The sequence below is a fragment of the Mauremys mutica genome, chromosome 2 (assembly GCF_020497125.1).
Source record: "Mauremys mutica isolate MM-2020 ecotype Southern chromosome 2, ASM2049712v1, whole genome shotgun sequence".
NCBI lineage: Eukaryota > Metazoa > Chordata > Testudines > Geoemydidae > Mauremys > Mauremys mutica.
In genome coordinates, this window is record NC_059073.1 from 11,889,934 (window position 1) to 11,911,249 (window position 21,316).

At 49.1% G+C, this 21,316-nt stretch overlaps 1 protein-coding gene across 7 annotated transcripts in view; it reads left to right on the top strand.

The window, feature by feature from the left end:
- The window catches only part of PTP4A3 (protein tyrosine phosphatase 4A3), a 172,157-nt gene that overhangs the window by 120,460 nt on the left and 30,381 nt on the right, over positions 1–21,316 (top strand). For 6 of the 7 annotated variants that reach the window (XM_045003770.1, XM_045003773.1, XM_045003772.1 and 3 more), the window contains one exon: positions 15,494–16,233. In XM_045003770.1, the coding sequence (XP_044859705.1) occupies positions 16,129–16,233 (105 nt within the window). In that variant the 5' untranslated portion in view covers positions 15,494–16,128. Of the gene's footprint in view, positions 1–7,784; positions 7,887–15,493; positions 16,234–21,316 lie in introns of those variants that run through there. The other variant, XM_045003774.1, reaches the window with a different exon arrangement.

Sequence of the window (21,316 nt, forward strand, 5' to 3'; positions counted from 1 at the left end):
GGCTGGACCCTGTGGATACTTAAAATGAAGAAATTGTTTCATCTGTGGAATGCAGGTTTCTGTTCTCTCAATCTGTGTGCTGGTCTTAATGCTTGAGATAAAAATCCAAAATAGCTTCTGATTATTTAGGTGTTCAAGTTGCATCTTGGCCATATTGAGCTGGGAGTGGAATGCTTGAAGAGAGCTGCCAAGGGTTTCAGTCTTTTCTTACCGATTGCTCATTTAGGACCTTTCTTTAGAAGACCCTGGTGGTCCTGAAAGTATTGAGATTGATGTGCCAAAGTGCTTTGAACATGGATCGGTCGGGATATATCAGATGATATAACTCGTGTCATTCTTTTTCGGTTTACTTCCTTCTTCCCCTGCTGTAATACTGGTGTAACTTTAGAAGCTGAAATTTCTTGAGGCACTAGTATTATAATACTGCTTGCCACTTGAGAGCTGGGTACTGAGCATTTCAAAAGGTGAGACAATTTAACACTGTTTCTAGCTCGAGAAGTTGTTGTGGTAGCAGCCTCTGAAACGATCAGAAATGAGATCGGTGTGTTTCAAGTGTGAGCTTCTCCTTGTCTTTTCATGTGTCTTTAAAGTGCTGAATAAACCTGTGGCCCTCAGTGAATAAATTGTGTGGGTTGTAAGGAAGGTAATTGAGTGACATGATTTTTATGGTCTCTTCGTGTGCATCCTGTCAAAGTTGGGAAGAATTGCTAGTGTAAATACTGCTGGGAATTCTAGTAGTTCATGGCTGAATATTTTTAATTTTTTGAAGCATTTCTGTTCCTGGGTGCATATGCAAAAATTAAAGATACTTTTAAAACGGGTGAACATCATTTAATCATCAGTAGATTCAACCCTGACAGTAACAAGTCTCAAACTTCAAGCCAATGTACGGTAAATCTCATTACCTGGGATTGTATAGCATGAAGAAAAATTCAGCTACATTTGCAAATGTCTGTTTCCCATCCCAGTTTTGAAACCATGACATAGAGAACAGTGAAGACTGGGAGAAAGTAACCGTGGGAGAAGTAGTCTCGTCTTGTTTTAGTTTGTGCTAGTGATAGTGGCTTTCATTCTTATCAGGTAGATGTATTCATTTACACTTTACTAGTGTAACTCAGAATCTTTTTATAACCTTGGTCAGACGCAAGTCCTGGCTTCTATGTTTAGAGAGGCTCCATTTATAGTGATGTAAAATCCCCAGTGGAAAGTCCTATGTAGTTTTCAATGCTGCAGTATCCTCTCAAGTGAAGCTTTCCAATCACAGACTGTCGCTATGCAGGTATCTCTTATAATTCTATCGCGTTCTGTCTTTGGATTTTGTAACGGATAAAGTCCAGAGTTTTAGAAATTGATGCTCACAACGTGAAGAGATGTGGAATGAAAACAGTGAAGGACTCATAGAATACCATTATGTCTGTGCTCTCACAGGTCTTCAGTGATGCTCCCGTGGGGTGTTGATGCTTGACAGGTGTGGCACATAACCAGTTTGTAACCGTAAATATTGGTGAATCATAGAAGTCAGCACTTATTGGTAATTTACTCCAAATTTGCCTGCCAACCTATACATTTTAAGAATCCATAGTTCTTGTATTCCAGGGCCTCAAAGTGCGTTCCAGACATGAATTTAGCCTCAACACCTCCCTGTGAAGTAGGACCATTTTAGAGATGAGAAAACTCAGACAGAAGTGAAGTAACTTGACCAGAAAGTTTGTGGCAGAAGCGGGAATGGAGAATTAGTGATGAAAAGGACAGAGGGGAAGGAAAAGCTCTCATATGAAGAGAGATGGAAAATATTGGTATTGTTTATCTTAGAAAGTAGATGAGTAAGAAGCATAATGATATAGAGTGAGCAGTGTAGAGAAGGTAAATTGGGAACTTTCATTCTCTGTCTGGGAACACAAGGACAAGGGGTGCCATCAGTGAAACTAAAAAGTGGGAGACTGAAAACCCAAAAAAGGAAATACACAGTGGAACTCACTGCCACAGAATGTTGTTCATTCCAAAAGCTTAGTAAGATTTAAAAAGGGCCTGGATATTGACATGGATCCCAGAAGCCAGAGTTGTTATAGATCAGGGGTAGGCAACCTATGGCACGCATGCCAAAGGTGGCATGCAAGCTGATTTTCAGTGGCACTCACACTGCCCAGGTCCTGGCCACCGGTCCAGGGGGCTCTGCATTTCAATTTAATTTTTAAATGAAGCTTCTTAAACATTTTAAAAACCTTCTTTACTTTACATAAAACAATAGTTTAGTTATATATTATAGACTTATAGAAAGAGACCCTCTAAAAACGTTAAAATGTATTACTGGCATGTGAAACCTTACATTAGAGTAAATAAGTGAAGACTCGGCACACCACTTCTGAAAGGTTGCCGACCCCTGGATTAGAGATTAGGAGACCACCTAATATGAAGGTCAGATTATCCCACATCTGCCTTAATGTGAGATTACTTGCACCTTCCTCTGCAGCATGTGATGCTGACCACTGTCAGAGACAGATACTGGACTAGCTGGACCGTGGATCCAGTCTGGCAGTTCCCATGTAGAGCTGAGTCCCAGTCCTGTGCTTTAGCTATGTGACCATCCTTCGCCTATTTTGAAATGTAGTTGCATTCTAGTTATGCACGAAAGCTGTTCTAGCACAGAGAGAATGTGTGCTAAGCATGTGCTGTCCTGTACTCCTAGTGTAAAAAAAAAAGAGAGAGAGAGAGAGAGAGCAGCTGGACCTGGTTGTAGTGAGCTCAGATATCAAGAAACTCTATTTATAGTCAAGCAGGGTAAAAGCACCAAACGCTCCCATTGTACAACTAGCAGTTCTGTAGTGAACCTATGCGGCATGGGGGAAATAGTTCTGCTCACGCTGTCACTGTCGCTTTCAATGTGACTGAAATCTGGGTTTGACTCAGTTAATAGTTTGATCACTCACTGATCCTCCTTCAAATCCCTCCTTAAGACTCATTTCTACTGTGCTGCCTACAGCATCCTGCCAGCTGATAATAGATAGGCAGGTGGTCAGCTGCGATTGCAGCTTCTGATAATACATACACTAACACATGGGCACACTTGTAAATGCATCTAAGCTCTGCAAAAACATGCCTCAATTTCTGCCGGCCTGTCCTCTCTTCCTGCTTGTTTCACTCGCTTGTTTTGTCATAAATAAAATACTAGGCTGGGATTTCAATGGAGCCCGAGGGAGTCAGGATCCAAATCCCATTGAATTTCCCTGGAATTTCAGCATTTAACTCTCTTGCGGCTAAACCCAGGGTTGTGAGTTCAATCCTTGAGGAGGCCACTTAGGGATCTGGGGCAAAAATTGGTCCTGCTAGTGAAGGCAGGGGGCTGGACTCAATGACCTTTCAAGGTCCCTTCCAGTTCTAGGAGATTGGTATATCTCCAATTATTACCTTATAAAAAACTCTCTGGTGCAGGGGCCTGTATGTACAGCACCTGGCATGAAGTGGCCCTGACAAAGTTGTGTCTGGGCACTAGTGTGATGCAAATAATAATCAGTCTATTAATAGGAAGAAGACTCATGATTTTAACAGCCATTAATAACAGTTGCTTGCCCGTTAATAGTCAATATTCTTTTCCATGGTGGCCAGATGCTAGCTTTTTGTTTTCCTCTGATGCAGTGACCACAAAAAGGCCCTATATTTTTCTCTCCTTTTCCTAGGAGCAGGGAGCTAGTGGAAATGTCCAGCTTTGTCTCACTGTGTGAACTCCCCTGCCCACTCGCCCCCACCCCCCCGTACCCTTTTACAGCTTTGTTTTCGGCCAAGCCGAACATATTCAACAGATGCAGGGTTTTAAATATAGAAAGCAGGTGTCTGCAGTGAAAGAGAAGTTCCTCAGTGCTTATCTGAAGTGCAGAGGGGCTTTCACCGGATACTCCTTTCAAAACAACCCCGTCAGAGCTGCTGCATCCTGACTGGGGCGATTCGGGCAAGCCTGTGTGATGTGACGGGTTATTAATAGCCCTCGGAAACGTGATACTCAGCTACTTCACTTCCCGAGAGGACAGTGGGGATCTGCTCCTCGTCAGGTCGCTTCCTCTGGGAAGGTTTTAAAAGGAGGAGAATAGAAGAACTTAGCACTTTGGCTGCAGGGCACTGTGTCCACCTCCTCACTTCTAGCGCACAAGGAAGGAGTTTGTCATCCTGACACCCAGGGCTGGCGTGCTAGCGTCCTCGCTTCGGGTAAGATTTCAGAAGCATTTCCAGGTGCTGAACTCGCTGCAGCGAGACTGGGAAAGACGTCTCTCGAAGCTCGGGGCTTCAGACAGTAGGGGGACCCTCTCCCTAGAAATTCAACTTCACTGCGCCTCGCGGATGCTGTAGGGAACCGCACCGTGTGATAGTGGCGGTTCTTTGGGGAAAATGTGAGGTGAGCTGCTTCTCTTCCTGACTCAGGCCATAACATGGGAAGCAGTAGCTACCTGCGACTCTCTTAGAGGTCACTGGAAAACTGCTGATTTACTCAGGGTGAGGACTTCCACACAGAGCACTGATTTGTTATGGGTTTGTTTGTTTTTTTAATGTAAGTCACCCTTTGAGGGGTCACCAGTACAAATGGAGTGTGTTCTTAGCTCCCCTGTTATATTGCTGTCTTGCTGATTCTCATTCCTCCCCATCCCAGATTGGCGTAGGCATCAACAATGAAAGAGGAATGAAGTTCCTCTGTGCCAGGTTAGGAACCTTCCCTCTTAGCATTTGGAAAACTAGCTGGACAAAGGAGAGACCTTCTCTTGCTCCTCCCAGGCTGGTATCTCCAGGGAGCAAGAGGATAGCCTGCACATACAGTCTGACTTTAGGTTGTACAGTGATAAGTTCAGACATGGGATCATTGATTGTGCTGGAATGCTACAGGCCGCTGACAGTTCTCACAGAGCGTGGTATCCGGTTGGCCTTGTCCGGTTTCCACGTACTGCCCGCCGAGGGTAAAACCCCAACAGCCTTACATTAGCGCAAAGGAATTCACACAAAGTAAGTTTCCCAGGCAGGGAACCAAATTTCCACTGAGGTTCTGTGGAGAGTGGGGGTGACCCGTTGGACTGGGGCAAGAGTTGAGGGTGGGGGTTCTAATCTCTGCACTGCCTCTGACTTGCTGTGTGGAAATTGGTTAGTCAGTTAACCTCAGCTTGTTATCCCCATTTCACAGATGGGTAAATCCTTCCCCATCTCCTAGGAGCAGTGCCCTGAGTCATCAGTTGTTATTTGTGTACTGACTTGAATGTGCCAAGTGCTGCATAAACATGACACAGTTTTATAGGTCCACATTGCCCCACGTCAAGATGGTTTGCCTCATCAGGGGATTTGCAGGGCAGGGCAAGGATCTCCTCCTGTTCTGTCATTACACTGGGGAGACTGGACTAACAGTGGGGCACACCCTCAATCCCCAGAGGTCACTTGTCCTGAGGTTCTCCTCCTTGGGAGGGGATCTGTCCAACTATTATTCATCATAATAGATGCTTTGCTATTATGTCGCCATCTGCGAGAACTCCAGCTCAGGTAGGGACTGCCTCACACAATGAGCGAAAAACCATTGCCAGTTGGTTTTTCCCCCACTCTCATTTATACTTGCTGCCCATTTCAGCATTGCTGCCACGTGTCATCTTCCACCAAGTGGACGGTTTGACTCTCCTGCTGAAGGTGGCTATGTAAGTGTCACGGGAGGGCTCACAAGTGGTGGCATTCTTAGGAAAATCTGCTGTGTCTCCATGTCAGTTTATTTTTCTGTCCACTCAAGGCTTGCTGGGCCGGTGTGTGGGCGGGGTGTTGGGGAGCATTGCGAGGATACTTCCTGCCGTGGGGAGCCATAGCAATTTTCAAAGGGCTGTTGCTGAAACTAGGGGCCGACGTTTGGATTTGAGGGTCTGGCGTCAGGCCCATTCATGGGAAAACTTGGCCCGGACTGAGTCGCCACAGAGCTAGGTAGGCGAGGAGGGATAGGCTTGTGGTTCAGGCACGGGATTAGGACTCGAGAGAGCTGACTGTCCGATTTTTCAAGAGAGCTCAGATTGCCAACGTGCGGAGCTGCCTTGACAGTCTGGCCCTTCATCTTTCTGTGCTTGGGTTCCCCCTCTTTAAAATGGGGGTGATTGTACTTCCTTTCTCCCCCCGCCCATCCCTGCATCTTGTCTGTCTCTGCGGGCGGAGACAGGCTGTTAATGTGTGTTTACCCTGTGCAGAGTGCAGGGGGGCCCTCGTCTTGCTTGGGGTCTTCAGGTGCTGCAGAATTCGAATCGTAGCGGGTACGTAGCTCCCACTGACAACAGGAATTGCTTTTAGCTCTCTTTCCCGCAGTTGGACAGCCCATCGCCCTCTCCCTCCATCGTTAACCCCTTCATGGATGTTTGTCAGCAGTCTTCTGAGGCATCCGCCACATTGAAAGAATAACGGGGGATGCTGGATAATGCAGCATTAGCATGGTCTCTCGTGTAGTGTAAAAGGTAGAGGATGGCACTGAGTGGGTTACGCCTCTGATAGCCGCCTCCTCCCTCAGGTGTGCTGTGAAGCGCTGTGACAGTTCCAGTTGCTTTTTTGTGCTGCGTCTACACCAAGCGAGAACCATACAAAGATGCTGCTCTGCTCAGCTGCCTCCCGTTTCAGTTTACTTATGTGCTTATGTGCTATTTTGAGTCTCTGGCCAGGCAGAGCTAAGCAGCCTGTGACCTGGGGAAGGTGCGAGTTTCAAAACAAGAGTCTGCCAGTGGCTGAGTGGGGTGATCAAATGGGGAGGCTGCCTCCAGCCGGGATGGTGGGGAGCGTCTCCTTCAGCTAGGCAGGTTGTAGACCGCATGCTGGATGTCCTCCAGTCATAGAAATTGGGGCGCTCCTCCATTTCTCCCACGTTCACAGTCTCCGGACTGTCCACAGTTGTTCCATGCGGAATATACACAAGGGCTCTGTCTAGTTTCAGGGCTGTTGAGCAGCAGTGGCTTAAATGAGGGGCCATTGAATCTGGCTGTTCTTTAACAATGTGTTTGACTGTGACATGCACAAGAAAATCCTCCCTCACAGGAGTGAGCTGCTCTAAAGGCTGCCTGAAAAATGCTCCAGATTCTCTCCCTCTGAAATGAGTCAGATTCAAGAGGTCACTGAAGCACTGGGGCTTTTACCAGTTCTCTTGGGAGACTGCTCCACAGCCAGAAATTTCCCCAGGGGAAGGGATTTTAGCTCCATTTTTCTTTTCCTTAATCTTCTCCCATTACTGTTCGATAGACCCCTATGGACTTTACAACTTTCCAATACAGGTGGGCAGCTGTTGTGTGCTGCCTCTTATCATGTACCCCAAGACCTGGCTGTTTGGAGCTGCTGTACACATCAGCAGTGATTATGGAGTTCTCATCAACCCTGGTCCCCGAAACCGCCTGCATCCATCACGTACCTATACTTCAATAGGAAAAGGCTTGTTATAACTGCTCTGCACTCTCCTTTCCCCAGGATGGCTATTGCTGACGTATGTCTCTGGCATGTTCCTCGCGCCCCTTCTTACAGCCTGGATGTTTCACGTTGCTGCTGCCAGTTACTTATTTGCACACAGGGACACTCGCTGTGCTGTCAGTCTACCTCTCATCCACTAATAGCTTTATTAATAGGTTTCCAGCTCCTCTGGAGGCTTCTAAGTGGAATGCGCCTCTGATTTCATGCTTCAGGAACAGGCACCAACTGAAGAACCAAAAAAAGAGAGAGAGGAAAAGCTTAGTTGACCTAAGAGTATTAGAGGTGCATTTGCTTGACATTAACCATTGAGCGGTGTCGGTGTCATGTGGCTGCTTAGGGCAGGCTGACTGGTTACAAGCAGAGTGAGTTATTCAGGGCAGAAATCGTGTGTGGTTTCTCCTACCCTGCTGTGTTGTGTTTGCTTGGATACTAGCAACTTAAAGGTAAGATACGGATAGACGTTTCAGATACTCTTTTGTTCCCTGTGTGTGTGTAATAAATTGCATGCTGTTGCTTGGAAACATAGCCAGACGTGGCTATAAAGTCCCTAATCTCAGATGTTTCGTTACAGAGGGTTAACAGCAAAATACCTTGATGCTGGAGGGTTTTTCTCAGCGACGGCCGGCTCAGATCAGCTTTAATTGTGGCAGATGGTACCGTATTTATCGGCGTATAACACGCACAGGCGTATAACACGCACCTTCATTTTAAGGGGGAAATTTCAGGAAAAAAACTTAAATTTCAAATAAAGGACTTTGAAGCAAAATAAGGGTAGCTCAGAACTTGTTTTATTAATATTATTACCACTTATAAGGTAAATAAGGTTCGCGGGGAGGGAGGCTCGGGCCGGGACCGCGCTCGGGAGGGGGACGGGGGCTCGGGCCGGGTCGGGCCACGCCGCTCGGGAGGGGGGCAAGGGGAAAGGGCCGATGGGGGTGGGGGGTGGGGGACGGGATCTCGGGCCGCTCGGGAGGGGGGTCGGGGGCTCGGGCCGGGTCGGGCCACGCCGCTCGGGAGGGGGGCAGGGGCTAGGGCCGCTCGGGGGGGGGCAGGGGCTAGGGCCGCTCGGGGGGGGGGGGGCGAGGGCCGCCCGGGGGGGGGGGGGGCGGGGACGGGGTCTCTGCCGCATCGGGAGGGGGGGCAGGGGCTAGGGCCGCTCGGGGGGGGGGCGGGGGGGGGGTCTCTGGCCGCTCGGGAGGGGGGCGGGGGGCTCGGGCAGGGTCGGGCCACCGCCGCTCGGCGAGGGGGGCAGGGCTAGGGGGCCGCTCGGGGGGGGGGGGGGGGACGGGCACGGGGTCTCGGGCCCGCTCGGGAGGGTGGGCGGGGGCTCGGGCCGGGCCGGGCCGGGCCGCGCCGCTCGGTGAGGGGGGGCAGGGGCTAGGGCCGCTCGGGGGGGGGGGGGGGACGGGGACGGGGGGTCTCTGGCCGCTCGGGAGGGGGGCAGGGGCTAGGGCCGCTCGGGGGGGGGGGGGCGGGGGGGGGGTCTCTGTCCGCTCGGGAGGGGGGCGGGGGCTCGGGCAGGGCTCGGGGCCGGGGGATGTGGCCACACGCTCTCGGCCGAGGGGGGCAGGGGCTAGGGCGCCGCTCCGCGCCGCTGGGGGGGGGGGGGGGCTTTTCTTTTCTGCCTTGGGGAAGTGCTGAAAGAAAGGAACTGGACCCACCAGAAAGGAAGTGCTGTGGTCCAGTACCATTACCATATCTTTGGCTCAGTGGCATGGTGAACTAGTGAGAAGGGAAAGAACAATGCTTCATGCCACAGATGCAAAGTAAAACCTGATTCTTCCCGCCTTTGCCTGTGGGCCCAGTTACTCCTTGGTGACTTGTCCTGGACCTGGACTTCCTCTTAACCCATCCAGTTACAGATCCCAGAACCAAGTAATTGGTTGCACTGGTCACCTCTGCTGGGCCAGTTGAGCTCCTGCTGTAAACCATCAAAAGGATTCTCAATTGCTTGCTGCTAACTCGAGAGGAACTGCCATTTAATGGATATCATTACAGGAATACCGTATATATCGGCGTATAACACGCACACATCATTTGCCCCCTATTTTCAGGGGAAAAAAGTGCGTGTTATACGCCGATAAATACGGTACTTGCATTCGGAGGATCCAGTCCCACATTTGTATTCCTAAGGTGGCATTTAGGGCAGCTCCTCTGTCTTGGCAGGGTGTCAGTGTGTGTGTTGTATTTGCTCATCAGAAGGTGGAAGATAAGCGCAGAGTTCACCTTGTAAGGTGGGTAAAATGGCTTTTAACCATTTCCCTTCTATCTCGGGCAGTAGGTGACTGCACTGAGCAGTGATTAGTTTTCTAGCCCACGAGGCTTGCAGGGACACGGCGCTGTACCAGCTGTTGACTGCACTTTTTGAAACTGGTCACTTCCAGCTTTCCAAGCCATAAATAAGGGGTGAGTGTGAGCTGCTTTCCTGCCATGGCTCGCATTGCTAGCACTGCTGCTACTTCGTAATGCCATCTCTCTTTAAATCGCATGTTGGTTGTTTTTAATCTCCTGCCTATCCTGTAAATCCAGGCAGAGATTACTCTCGCCTTCCTGCCTCCCCAGCCTTTTGTTAGCAGCCTGTTACAAACCAGCTTCCCAGCAAACTTGCCCTACTAAATCAGCTGCCAGCTGAAATGAATCCTCCTCCTTGGTTATGTTTATTTTCTTTCCCCCACTGCTTTCCCTCCCTCCGCTGCTTAGCTGGCCAATTGCAAACTGGCCCCTGAACCACAGCCTGAACGTGCCCGGATAATCTTGAAGCAGAAATACATGGCACTCAGCAGGCACATTGTGCAATTTTGGTCTTCTGTGCTTTATAGTATCTCCTGGAAACACGCCCAAGTGGTCTTTACAGCCCAAAGTGCTCTGTCTAGCTGGTGTCAATCAACCAGAGCTGGGGGATGAGGTGAGGCGAAGTTATCTGTCTGACCTCCATTGTCATACTATCTGAGCACCTCACAATCTTTAATGTATTGATCTTCACTGTACCCCTGTGTGAGGTGGGGCAGTGCCGTTAACCCCATTGTACGGATGAGGAAACTGAGGCACGGAGAGACTTAGTGACTTGCCCACGGTCACATACAGAGTCTGTGGCAGAGCAGGGAATTAAACGGAATCTCCCAAGTCCTATGCTGGCACCCTAGTCACTGGGCCATCCTTCCTCCATAGAGTCAACTAAGTTGGCTTTGGTTTTGTTTGGTTTTGGAGTGGAATACAGTATTTCCGATGGAAAGGAAACCAGGGAGCGTGCTACTTATATCCAGCTACAGCCCAGTGCTCTTTCCACTAAGAGATGGTGTGTCCAGCTGGGAGGAGATGTGGTGGTGTTTGTTTGTGCTGCTGCATTAAGTAGGAGCCCACTGTGCTAAGTGCTGTGCAAATGCAGACCAATGTAGAAGGGAGGGAAGACCCTTATTTTTATTAAATAGCATTTATTAATGACGATCCTTCTCAGACCCAAATAGGAGAGAATCCATAGGGATTGTCGCAAAGGGCCTTCCTCTAGTTTGCTTTAATTTGGGCAGAGAGAGGGGCATTCAGTGCATCACAGTTAGATCCTTAATTTCTCCCTTTTTCCTTGTCCCCAGCTCTGCCTGCCCCCAACCCTTCCATGGCAGGGCTGCCCTCCATCTGGCAAAGGACTCTCCCACAGGGGGGACCTGCAGACCCTATCAAATCTCCCCTTCCTGGCTGAGTGACAGGAGTGAGGTACTGTCAGCGCTTGGAGACAGCAAGGCTGGGATGAGTGATCTACCTTTGTTGACCTTTTGGTTCCAGCCACTTCTGCGCAGGCCTCAGTAACCGGTCCGTCTCCTTTCTGAAACGCTGCCGTTTTTCATACCCGGGAGTCCCGGCTGGCTGCTTGTAATTGATGAGGCTTTTGGGCTGTGAAAGGAGACATTTCACCTGGACCAACCAGCCCATTTATCATTGTATCTTGGTTACTCATATGGGCCCCAAGATATTAGTGCCTCACAGTTGCTAATGTGTTTATCTAACGTCCCAGTGCTCGTATCCCCAGTGTACAGAGGGGGAAGTGAGTTTAAGGGACTGACTTACTTAAAGTCACACTAGGAACGTGGCAGAGGCAGGAGTTGAATCCAGGGTACCGCAGCCTCCCTCTCTTTCTATGATGGTCTCCTTGGTATCTTGCTTGTTAGAACGGACACTTGGCTTTTCAGGGTATCTGGGGTCTTCGTGGCTTTCAGTGGAGTTGCAGAGGCTGCGATTGTGAAAATGCTGTCGAGCTGCCTGAAAATAGGGCTAGGGCTCAGGAGAACCTGCCGCAAATCGCCCCCAGCCGGCTCGTTCACGCAGAGCGCGTTTGTTGTTTGTCTGAGTTACTCAAAGGACAAGGGCAGTAACGAAGAGCTGGAGGGGGACTCGGTGTGCGAGCTGGGCTCAGTTCCCAGCCCTGCACAGATATTTCCTGTGTGACTTAGGGTAAGTCGGTCACCGAGTCTCTCTGGGTATGTCTGCACAGCAAAAAAAAAACAACCCCAAACCTCACAACAGTGAGTCTCAGAACCCCGGTCAACTGACTTGGGCTCATGAGGCTGTAGCTATTTGGGCTAAAAATAGCAATGTAGATGTTCCCACTCAGTTTGGAGGCCAGGCTCTGAGACCCAGCCCCTCACCGGGTTTCAGAGCCCAGCTCCAGCCCCAGCAGGAATGTCAGCACTGCTGTTTTTTAGCCCCGTTGCACAAGCCCAAGGTCAGTTGACCTGGGCTCTGAGACTTGCTGCTGTGAGGTGGGGCTTTGTTTGTTTGTTTGGTTTTGCTGTGTAGACATACCCTCTCTGCCTTCCTTCCCCCTGTAAAGTTGAGCTACTTCCTCCCTCCCAGGCGTGTTGTGAAGATAAAACCCTTCAGTGATCAAGGCCTCAGATACGAGGGTGTTAGGGCCATATATGTACTTAGTTAGAAGAAAACTTCAGGCTTGAAATGCCCTTTGGTAGGCAGGCATAATTTAGGAGTCTCCCTCTCTTATAGGGGGAGCGTTGGCCTTTTGTGATGCATCTGGAGTCTGCTGGCCTAAAGAATCTGATCTTTTCTATGGACTTAAAATTATCCACCCTGTGAGATCTTTTCCCCCTGCCTCCCCCAGGAACTCGAAACCCTGCCCCAGTGTTTTCCCTGTGCTGTAATCCTTGACATCTTTCCTTGCTAGAAGCAGCAAAGAATCCTGTGGCACCTTATAGACTAACAGACGTTTTGCAGCATGAGCTTTCGTGGGTGAATACCCACTTCTTCAGATGCAAGTGGGTGACCACTTGCATCTGAAGAAGTGGGTATTCACCCACGAAAGCTCATGCTGCAAAACGTCTGTTAGTCTATAAGGTGCCACAGGATTCTTTGCTGCTTCTACAGAACCAGACTAACACGGCTACCCCTCTGATACTTTCCTTGCTAGGTTGGTTTGCTCCTCTGGACGCACAGGCTGCCTCAACATTAGAACTTGCTGTGTTGGATGAGATCCGAGGGCACAGAGCTTTCACCATGACTTGTGGCGTAAGCCTCAGGCAGGCAATACATCCGTAATGGCCATGGCCAATTGTGCAGCACTGTATCTTTGGGGCGGTGGCGACAGGGCCGAGATACCGTGGTGACGGGGCACTAGATGTATCTGCAGAGGGAGTGGGGTAAGTTCTTCTGCTGTTCTTTGCTGAGTCCCGAGACTGGATTGTTCCTGTGGCTGTCTGGGCTAGGAGGGAAGGGCGTGCTGTTAGCACATACCGGTTAACACATGCTAGCTAACCTGTTTGAAGTGTCTGATGTACTTAGCACAGGTTAGATAACGTGTGCGAACATCACAGCACAGCTCAGGAGGCAGCATGTTGCGGGGGACGGAGCCCTGGACTGGTACCCAGGAGACCTAAATTCCATTCCTAGCCCAACATATTGGGCCCTGGGGCGGTTCTTTCCGCACCTTGGTGTGTTTGTCAGATAGTCCTTACGCCGCTTCATAAAGTGCTTTGGGATCTATGAAAAGAACTAAGCAGCTGTTACTTCTAAATGCCTTTTTAAAAGGACCCGCGTGATACTGTCCTGACAGACCCAAGCCCGTGTTCAAATCCTGCTCCAGTATTGACTCTGTAAAGGATGGACTGTTGCGGGGTGGATCAGACACAGGGGGGCTGCTGGCACAGCATGTGGGGACAGAGGTATGCTGGAGCATGGAAGTGTTCAAATGTGGCGGGGGGATTTAATGGGGAAATAGCAGCGCAGATGAAATGTATAACCCTTGTTGCTGTCCCTTTAAATCATACAAATGAGGAATGGTATTGTCCCAGGGCGAGGGAGACCTTTCCTAACAGCTGCCTTCCTGCGCTGCTGCTCCTGCAGGGGGAAGCTACGCAGCAGGTTGTTATCTTCTCAGGGACAGTTCTAGTGAGCGAAGCTGCTAAAGAAATCCCGAGTCCATGCTCTGGTGGCTTAAAATCCCCAACCGTTTCTGAAGGCCCCGGTGCCGCCTCTGCCCTCCCACCTCCAAGGATGCGGGAACTGTTTCTCGGGTGTAGCTAGTGGTTCTTGCACGTTTCCAAGGCTCGTGGGATGGATCCACTCTCTCTTCCCCCCACAGAGCAGACAGCTGGGTTTCTCTGCAGCTGTCTCAGGTTTTTTAATAGAAATGGTTCGCATTAGAGCGCAGACGCCGGTGCCTCTCATAAGGAAGCCTTCACATTCGGATGGAGCCAGCTAGAAATGCCTTGCTGAGAGCTTCTCAGAGCTAAGCCGGGCAGTTTAACTTCCACCTGTGACCTGCTGGCCACCCTTCCCGTCCTAGGCTAAGCCGATGAACGCAAGCCCCCTTTGCAGTGATCTGCTCCGCCCCCTCAGTGGACACTCCCCTCATCGCCCTGCCAATGCAACCAGGGTAAGGATTTGCTGTGATCATCATCGGACCAGATCCCAGCTTGTTAGGAGAGCTTGCTGCTCGATTCCCATGGGCCGTTGGCAGCAGGGTACGGTGTGGTTCCATCGTCATCTGTGAAAGGCAATTGCAGTGTGTTGTCGCAATGAGCTGTGCACCGGTCATAAGGAAGCCACAGGTGGTGTAGAGGCATTTGCCCGCCTGTGTGGGCCTGTGCAGCATGGGGAGAACGCCGCCCTGATTCTTTCCCAGAGCACGGTCGGGCGTCTAGCACCGTTCAGAGAGCTGAGCTCTGGCTTCGCAGATCCATGTGGTGGGCGCTGGGCGTGTCTCTCTATATAGCTGGGCAGGAGTGGGAGAGCATTTCCAGGGCTCTGAGCCCCCTCTTCCCAGACCCCCTATCAGGCTCGGGGAGGGGAAGGAGCCTTTGTTTGAAGGGGCGGGTGTCTTCGTTGTCGAGCTGCTCCCTGCGCTCACGGGTCAAGTAGCAGGTGAATGTTTTCCAAGCAGATAATGACTTGGCTGAGCGCTGTGGGTGCTCAGTCAGTGCTTGGGGTATCCCAACGGGCCGTGCTAGAGCTCAGCCCCCCATGACTGGGGGAAGCCGCTGACTAGCAATATTTGGAAATGGGCCTTCCCAGAAGACGAGCCATTCACGAGTGTCTCTGCGTGGCACAGTCGCGAGAGAGCGGGGCTTGCAGAGGACGTACAGGGTGACTAGTGCGTCTTGTGTGTTCCTCTAACACCTTTCACCTGACAAACACACGTCACAGTCGCTCAGCCTCAAAGCCCCGTCAGACCTGGGCCGATGGCACGCCTATTGCTAAACAGAGGCAGAGAATAGACAGTGATTTCCCCAAGGTTACCTGCTTAGCTAAGGGCAGAACTGGGAGTAGAGGCCTGGCGAGGAGCCCTCTGCCCGGCCACTTGCCTGCCTGGTTTCTCTTGCGAGCATTTGCTGTTAGTTGATCTGATCTCATTACGTCCACCTTAGCTGGCCCTTAGTGTGACAATTCCTGAAGTGTTTTGCTCGGGGCTGGGGTGGAAAAAGGCTTTGGCTTCAGACCCAGCAGCTGCGTCCCCTACTAATTTTGGCACTACGTGGCCCGGTATAGCTTTCTGTTTACTTGATCCCAACCCCAAAGTGATTTCATCCTGTATGTTTCTCCCTTCCAGGCTCTCTCTGCCGGTGACTGGCTGTGGATTTATGGAGGTGCCAGGGAGCAGCTTTGAGTATTGCCACGCACAACATTGTGCCCACTGAGGAAAGGTCTCGGCCAGCTCGCCTGCCCCTGGGTCCGTGCCCTCGGGTTTAACCATTCAAATCTCCCGTGCATGGCTCTCGCAGCCAAGGGACTCCTGCTGGCTGCTGCCACAGCCTGATCCGCTTCGGGCCCCCATCGCTGCTCCCAAGTACTCCACCTATCCAGATGGGGTAACGTGACGGAGCGAAACGGCACGCGAGGAGGCTCCCCGATGCAGAGGCCTTTCTAGAGAAGAGAGCAAGGAAACCGGAGGGCGCGGAAGGCAGGGAGGGCGGCGGCTCTGGATTGCACACCCAAAGGAAACTGACACTACAAAGGGAGATTATTATTTTTTATTATTATTATTTGGCTTCAAGCACATGGTTTTTTGTGTGTGTTGGGGGATCTAACACACTCCCAAGAGCTGGGAATATTTGCACAACATTTGTGTTGGGGGTTTTTTAAATTACTTCCCTCCCACCCCAAACTCCAAGGGTTTTTTTTGTTTTGTTTTTTTTTACTTCTCGTCCTTCTTTCTTTATTTCCCCCTGCCACCCTCACTTCACCATGGCCCGTATGAATCGGCCTGCGCCTGTGGAGGTGTGCTACAAAAACATGCGGTTCCTGATTACTCACAACCCCACCAATGCCACGCTCAGCACCTTCATAGAGGTAAGAAGGAAATGCAGGAAAGGTGAGGGGGTGGCTCGGGGAATTGATAATAGAACATAGAGGTTTGAACTCATAGGGACACCAGTTCAACTCTAGCCCATTGCTTGACTGGGACTTAGGAGATCTCGGTTCAGTTCCTGGCTCCGCAACAAACTGCCTGAGGGCCCCTGGGAAAGTCATTCAGTCTCTCTGTGCCTTAACTCCCTATCTGTAAAATGGGGCCAGTAATACTGTCACTTCTCCTCTTACCCTTGGTCTGCCTTATCTGCTAGGATTGTAGTGTCTTTGGGGCACAGACTCTCTATACTACAACTCAGATCTATGGCTGTGATTTAAATTTCCTGGAAAGGAAATTAGGCATTCAGCCTTCTAAGCATCTCTGCCAGCCTTCCCCTACATGTATGTGCAGCTCCCAGCACAAATGGTCCCTGGTCATTTGGGGCCTAAAGGTGGTGCTGTAATACAGGCCATAACACTCCTCCTTTGCAGGCGTGTCAGTCCAGAGCCTTTCACCACAAGTACCTGGGGACTCATTTGGAGTGACAGAACAGTTCTGAGTGCAGGGCACCCCGTCACCCAGCTCCTTGTTTGCACAGCACCCATGCCGAGGAGGAAAACATCTCGTAGTATCTGGATCTGAAATTGGATGCTGCTTTCCCCGTTGCAAGTACTCGCCACTAGGTTGCTCAGTGTGCATAATTCACAGCACCGTCTTCACAGCTGTTTGGAGAATCTCTGATCCTCTGAGGCCCATTTTCCATACAAAGACACTTAGCCACAGATAGATACAGTGGGTTGCCTTTGGCCAGATTCATAGATTATAAAGCCAGAAGGGGTCGGTGTGGTCATCTACTTTGACCTCATGCACAACACGGGCCATAGGACCTCCCTGTAATACTTACTGCGTAAACTAGAGCTGATCCGTTAGAAAGACATTCAACCTTGATTTTAAAATTGCCAGTGATGGAGAATCCATCACCAGCCCAAATCTTGTTCCTATGGTTAATCGTCCTCATTGTTAAAAAAAAAAAAAAACAACAACAAACAAAAGTGTGCCTTATTTCTAGTCTGACTTTATCTTCAGTTTCCAGCCACGGAATATTGTTATTCCTGTGTCTGCTCTCTTATCAAATGTACGATCCCCATGTAGATACTTACAGACTGATCAAGTCACCCCTTATCCTTCTCCCCATTAAATTAATTAGATTGAGCTCCTTGACTCTGTCCTATAAGACAGGTTTTCTGCCCTTTCATTATTCCTGTGGCTCTTCTTTGAACCCACTTCGATTTCTCCACATCATTCTTCTATTGTGGGCACCAGAACTGGACACAGTATTCCCGTAGGGGTCGCATCAGGGCAGCTCCTGTTTATACATCCAAGGATCACGTTAGAGAAAGTCTGTCTCAGTCTAGTGTACCCGGGCTCCCACTTTCAAGTTTCTCTTTGTATCCTCCGTGACTGCAGTTAGTTGACTACGTTGTTCTGTAAATATTTCTGTGTCTGTGTCTGCAGGAGGACAAGGGGGAGGTGTTGGGAGATCGTCGGTTACCTGACTCTAATCACCCTTGTCATGCCAAAATCTCAGAGTTGTGGCAGGGTATCCATGATGATTATCATCTCCAGATCACTGTGAGCCACGCTGTTCATGCTTAGCCTCCTGGCCCCTCAGAAGAATTGAAGACACATCTCAACAGCTGTGTTCTCCCTATGTTCATTGGTCTTGTACCTTAATTTCTATTGGAGGCAGAACTGAAACCTTCTGGAGCTCAAACGGTATTGCTGTTCGAGTCAGAGTGCAAAACTGCTTCGTTACAGCACTTGATCACCACGGCATTCAGAGTAAACTCCCATCTCTGTCCACACGCGCACACCCTGCCCTCCCATCCACCCCCACCAGTTGTGGAATTTTATAAATTACATTTTCATAGCCACAGCCCAGCAGCTCCTGTTCCTCATTAGGCTTAGCAGACTAGAGGCGACAGAGATGCTTTGGTGATGCTGCACAGATAAGTCTTCATGAGCTCAGTGTCTGGGCTCTGGATCCCACTGGCAAATTAAGTAATTGCAGTGTGCAGGGCGGTAAAATTAGAAGTGGTGTGTCTGGCATTATCCGCCGCTTCACACTTGTGTGGGGAAAGAGGGGTGCTGCTTTGACCCTGTTCTTCCTCCGAGGAGAGAGTTTTAGTTCTGTGGTTGTCAAAATGTAAAAGGCTAAGTTTTCCTAAGGAGACCTGAGCCTAGTCTAGTTTACTTTGCTCACATGCACATGTTCTTCTGTTGATTGAACACATGATATCCCCCCTTAAATGTATACAGCATCTTCCATTCCAGAAGATCCCAAGGCATTTAAAATGCAATCCGAATTCATTTGCCATTCAAAACCAGCCCACCTGTGGAGCATTCATATAGAGGAGATGAAACCTGGTGTAAGATCTAGCTTACTGTTCTTTCTTTTGCACAGTCCACAGAACATTTTATTTACTCGTTTGGTGTGAGTTAGTGTCAACTGTGCATGAACTCTCAATGTTAAGTCATTGCTAGCTGGGAAGCAGCACAAACAGAATTTTGAGAATTCAGCACAGCATGAAGAGACATGTACGCAGGACTCTTCACGTGCAGAGCTGACTTGAAGCAAGGGGGCGTTGAACAAATGGTTTACAACAGGTTGGAAATAAGGAGGCTAATCACAAGCCATGTTTGTGGCATAAAATAAAACCTTGTTAGACACGCTCATCTCACCATCCTCTCAAGCTTCTTGGCACCATCCTGGTAAAGGCATGAGTTGGAGCTGGCATTCTCAGCTGTAATTGCTTGCCGTTTGGTATGCCAAGCACTAGGAAACAGACACGCTCTGAGGATGCTCTGCCCAGGAAATGGCTGGTGCGCCCATTTGAGCCAAAGAAGAAACTGTCCCAGATAGAAAAAATAATCCCTTCAGAGCCTGAGAAGCAAAAACCTGCTGACACTAGAGACTTCCTTTTCACATGTGCAAAGGACCCACCAAAGCAGGTGTGAGCCGTGTAGATTTTGAAGGGTAGTGGGTACTGTGAGTGTGGGAGGGAGAAGGAGGAGGAACATTTTAGACGTGGTGGGAGGAGGGAGAGCACCATAAACCTTTCCCTAGGGTTCGCTGTTTGCTCATAACTTTGTGAAGCATCTGGTATGAGAGTAGATTTGCCACATTCAGGCAAGAAGCAATTCAGATGATTTTCCATGAAGTGTACGTTAGCTGGTTTTGTCAGATCGAAGTTCCAGGCCAGTCCGAGCTCCAGGTGATAAGCCGTGCTGGAAGTGGACCAAGTCTCTGACTGCCTGTAGCATCCAACTAAATTGCTTGAGGGATATAGCAACAATACTCCCTGGTTGGTCAGGAAGGTGACCTATGTAATTTTCAAAATCCTTACTGCATTGGTGAGTGAAACTGAAACAAGTGGTGGACCCGGAACCTATAGAGAAATAATCTCTCACATCAGAAGTGGGGGTTTTTGCACAGCGTTGTAAAAGCAAATCTAAATTCTTTCTTTTGAAGACTTGCACCTGCATAAGTGAGAAGGGCACTGGTGGTTAAACAGTTTATTTTAGGCATAGAGCAACAAACTGAAATGCAGTTGGACTTTGGGTTCAGTTGGATTGTGTGCAGTTTAGCCTCCACATCATGTTGCCTGCAGTCTGGCTCCCAACTTTCATAGATTTGTAGAATCTAAGGCCAGAAGGGACCACTGTGAAGATCTAGTCTGATCTCCTGTATAGCACAGGCCCTCGGCCGTCTCCAAAATAATTTCTAGAGCAGGTCTTTTAGAAGAACATCCAACCTTGATGTAAAAATTGTCAGTGAGGGAGAATCCTCCATGACGCTTGTTATTCCAGTGGCTAATTACCCTCACCGTTAAAAAAACAAAACAAAACAGTACGACTTGTTTCCAGTCTAAATGTGTTTGGCTTCAACTTCCAGCCATTGGATCGTGTTATCCCTTTGATTGGTAGATTGAAGAGCCCATTATCAAATATTTGTTCCCCATGTAGACACTTTAGACTGTGATCAAGTCAATTTTCATCTGTATTATTGTGTTAGGCATAGACTCTGATGCCTACAGTTGAGTATTAATAGCCACTTTTACAATACTGAGCGCTCCTGTTATGCATGTGTTGCTTAAAGGGACACAGTCAACTTTTAAAATCAGGTCCATTTCAAAAAAAGTTTAAAGTAGCTTCAAATTTTACTCGCAGGCAGAGTCCCCCTAACAGATTTTGCAGTTTTACAATTACCTTTTTCTATTTTATTAAAAGGGTTTTCTCTCCTCTCTTGCTGTGTGAAAGACAAGCATCCAACAGCACAGAAAATAGATCAGCTGACTGGAAATATAAGGAAAGCAGTAAAACTAACTACACAAAATGCTGTCAGATGCACAAAGGATAAAGAAATCATTATTTATAATCATCTTCAGTGTTACTTGCACCAAGAGTAGGTTAAAAAAATTAATTTCAAGCTGGCAGTGGTTTAAAAAGTGTATTGCACTGACGTTCATAAGAATCAGTGGCTCCACATCTGGCACCATTGGATTGTACGTGTCCTTAAAGTGTGTGAGCGTGTACTGGCTAACTGCTTACTGTACTGAAATCTGATGCAGCTGTCAACGCTCTTGAGCTGCGACTAGCTTTGTTTGTCAGGTTTATTTTTTTTAATGAGCAGTTCAGGATGTGCAATAAAACATGACAGGAGATGCCACCTGCGCTTGTTAGAAAACATAGTGATGATGTGAAAATGTTCATGATAATTGTAAGGAACCTGCAAAGCAGTAATGGCTAAAGTCAGCCCTGATATAAACAGAAACGATACCGTTGACTTTGGCCCCCATTTGGGGAAGAAAATTGCTCAGTCCTCTGAGCACCTAACATTGGGTAATTGCATGTTCACAGTGTGGTCACGCACTTTTCCAGCGAAAGGGACAAAGCTTGGTCCAATGGTTAGGAAGGAAGCCTAGGACATGGGACACCTGGGTTCACTTCTCTGCTCTGCCACAGACATCCTCTGTAACCATGGGAAAGTCACTTAGTCTCTCTGTTCCTGTAAGTGGAGATAAG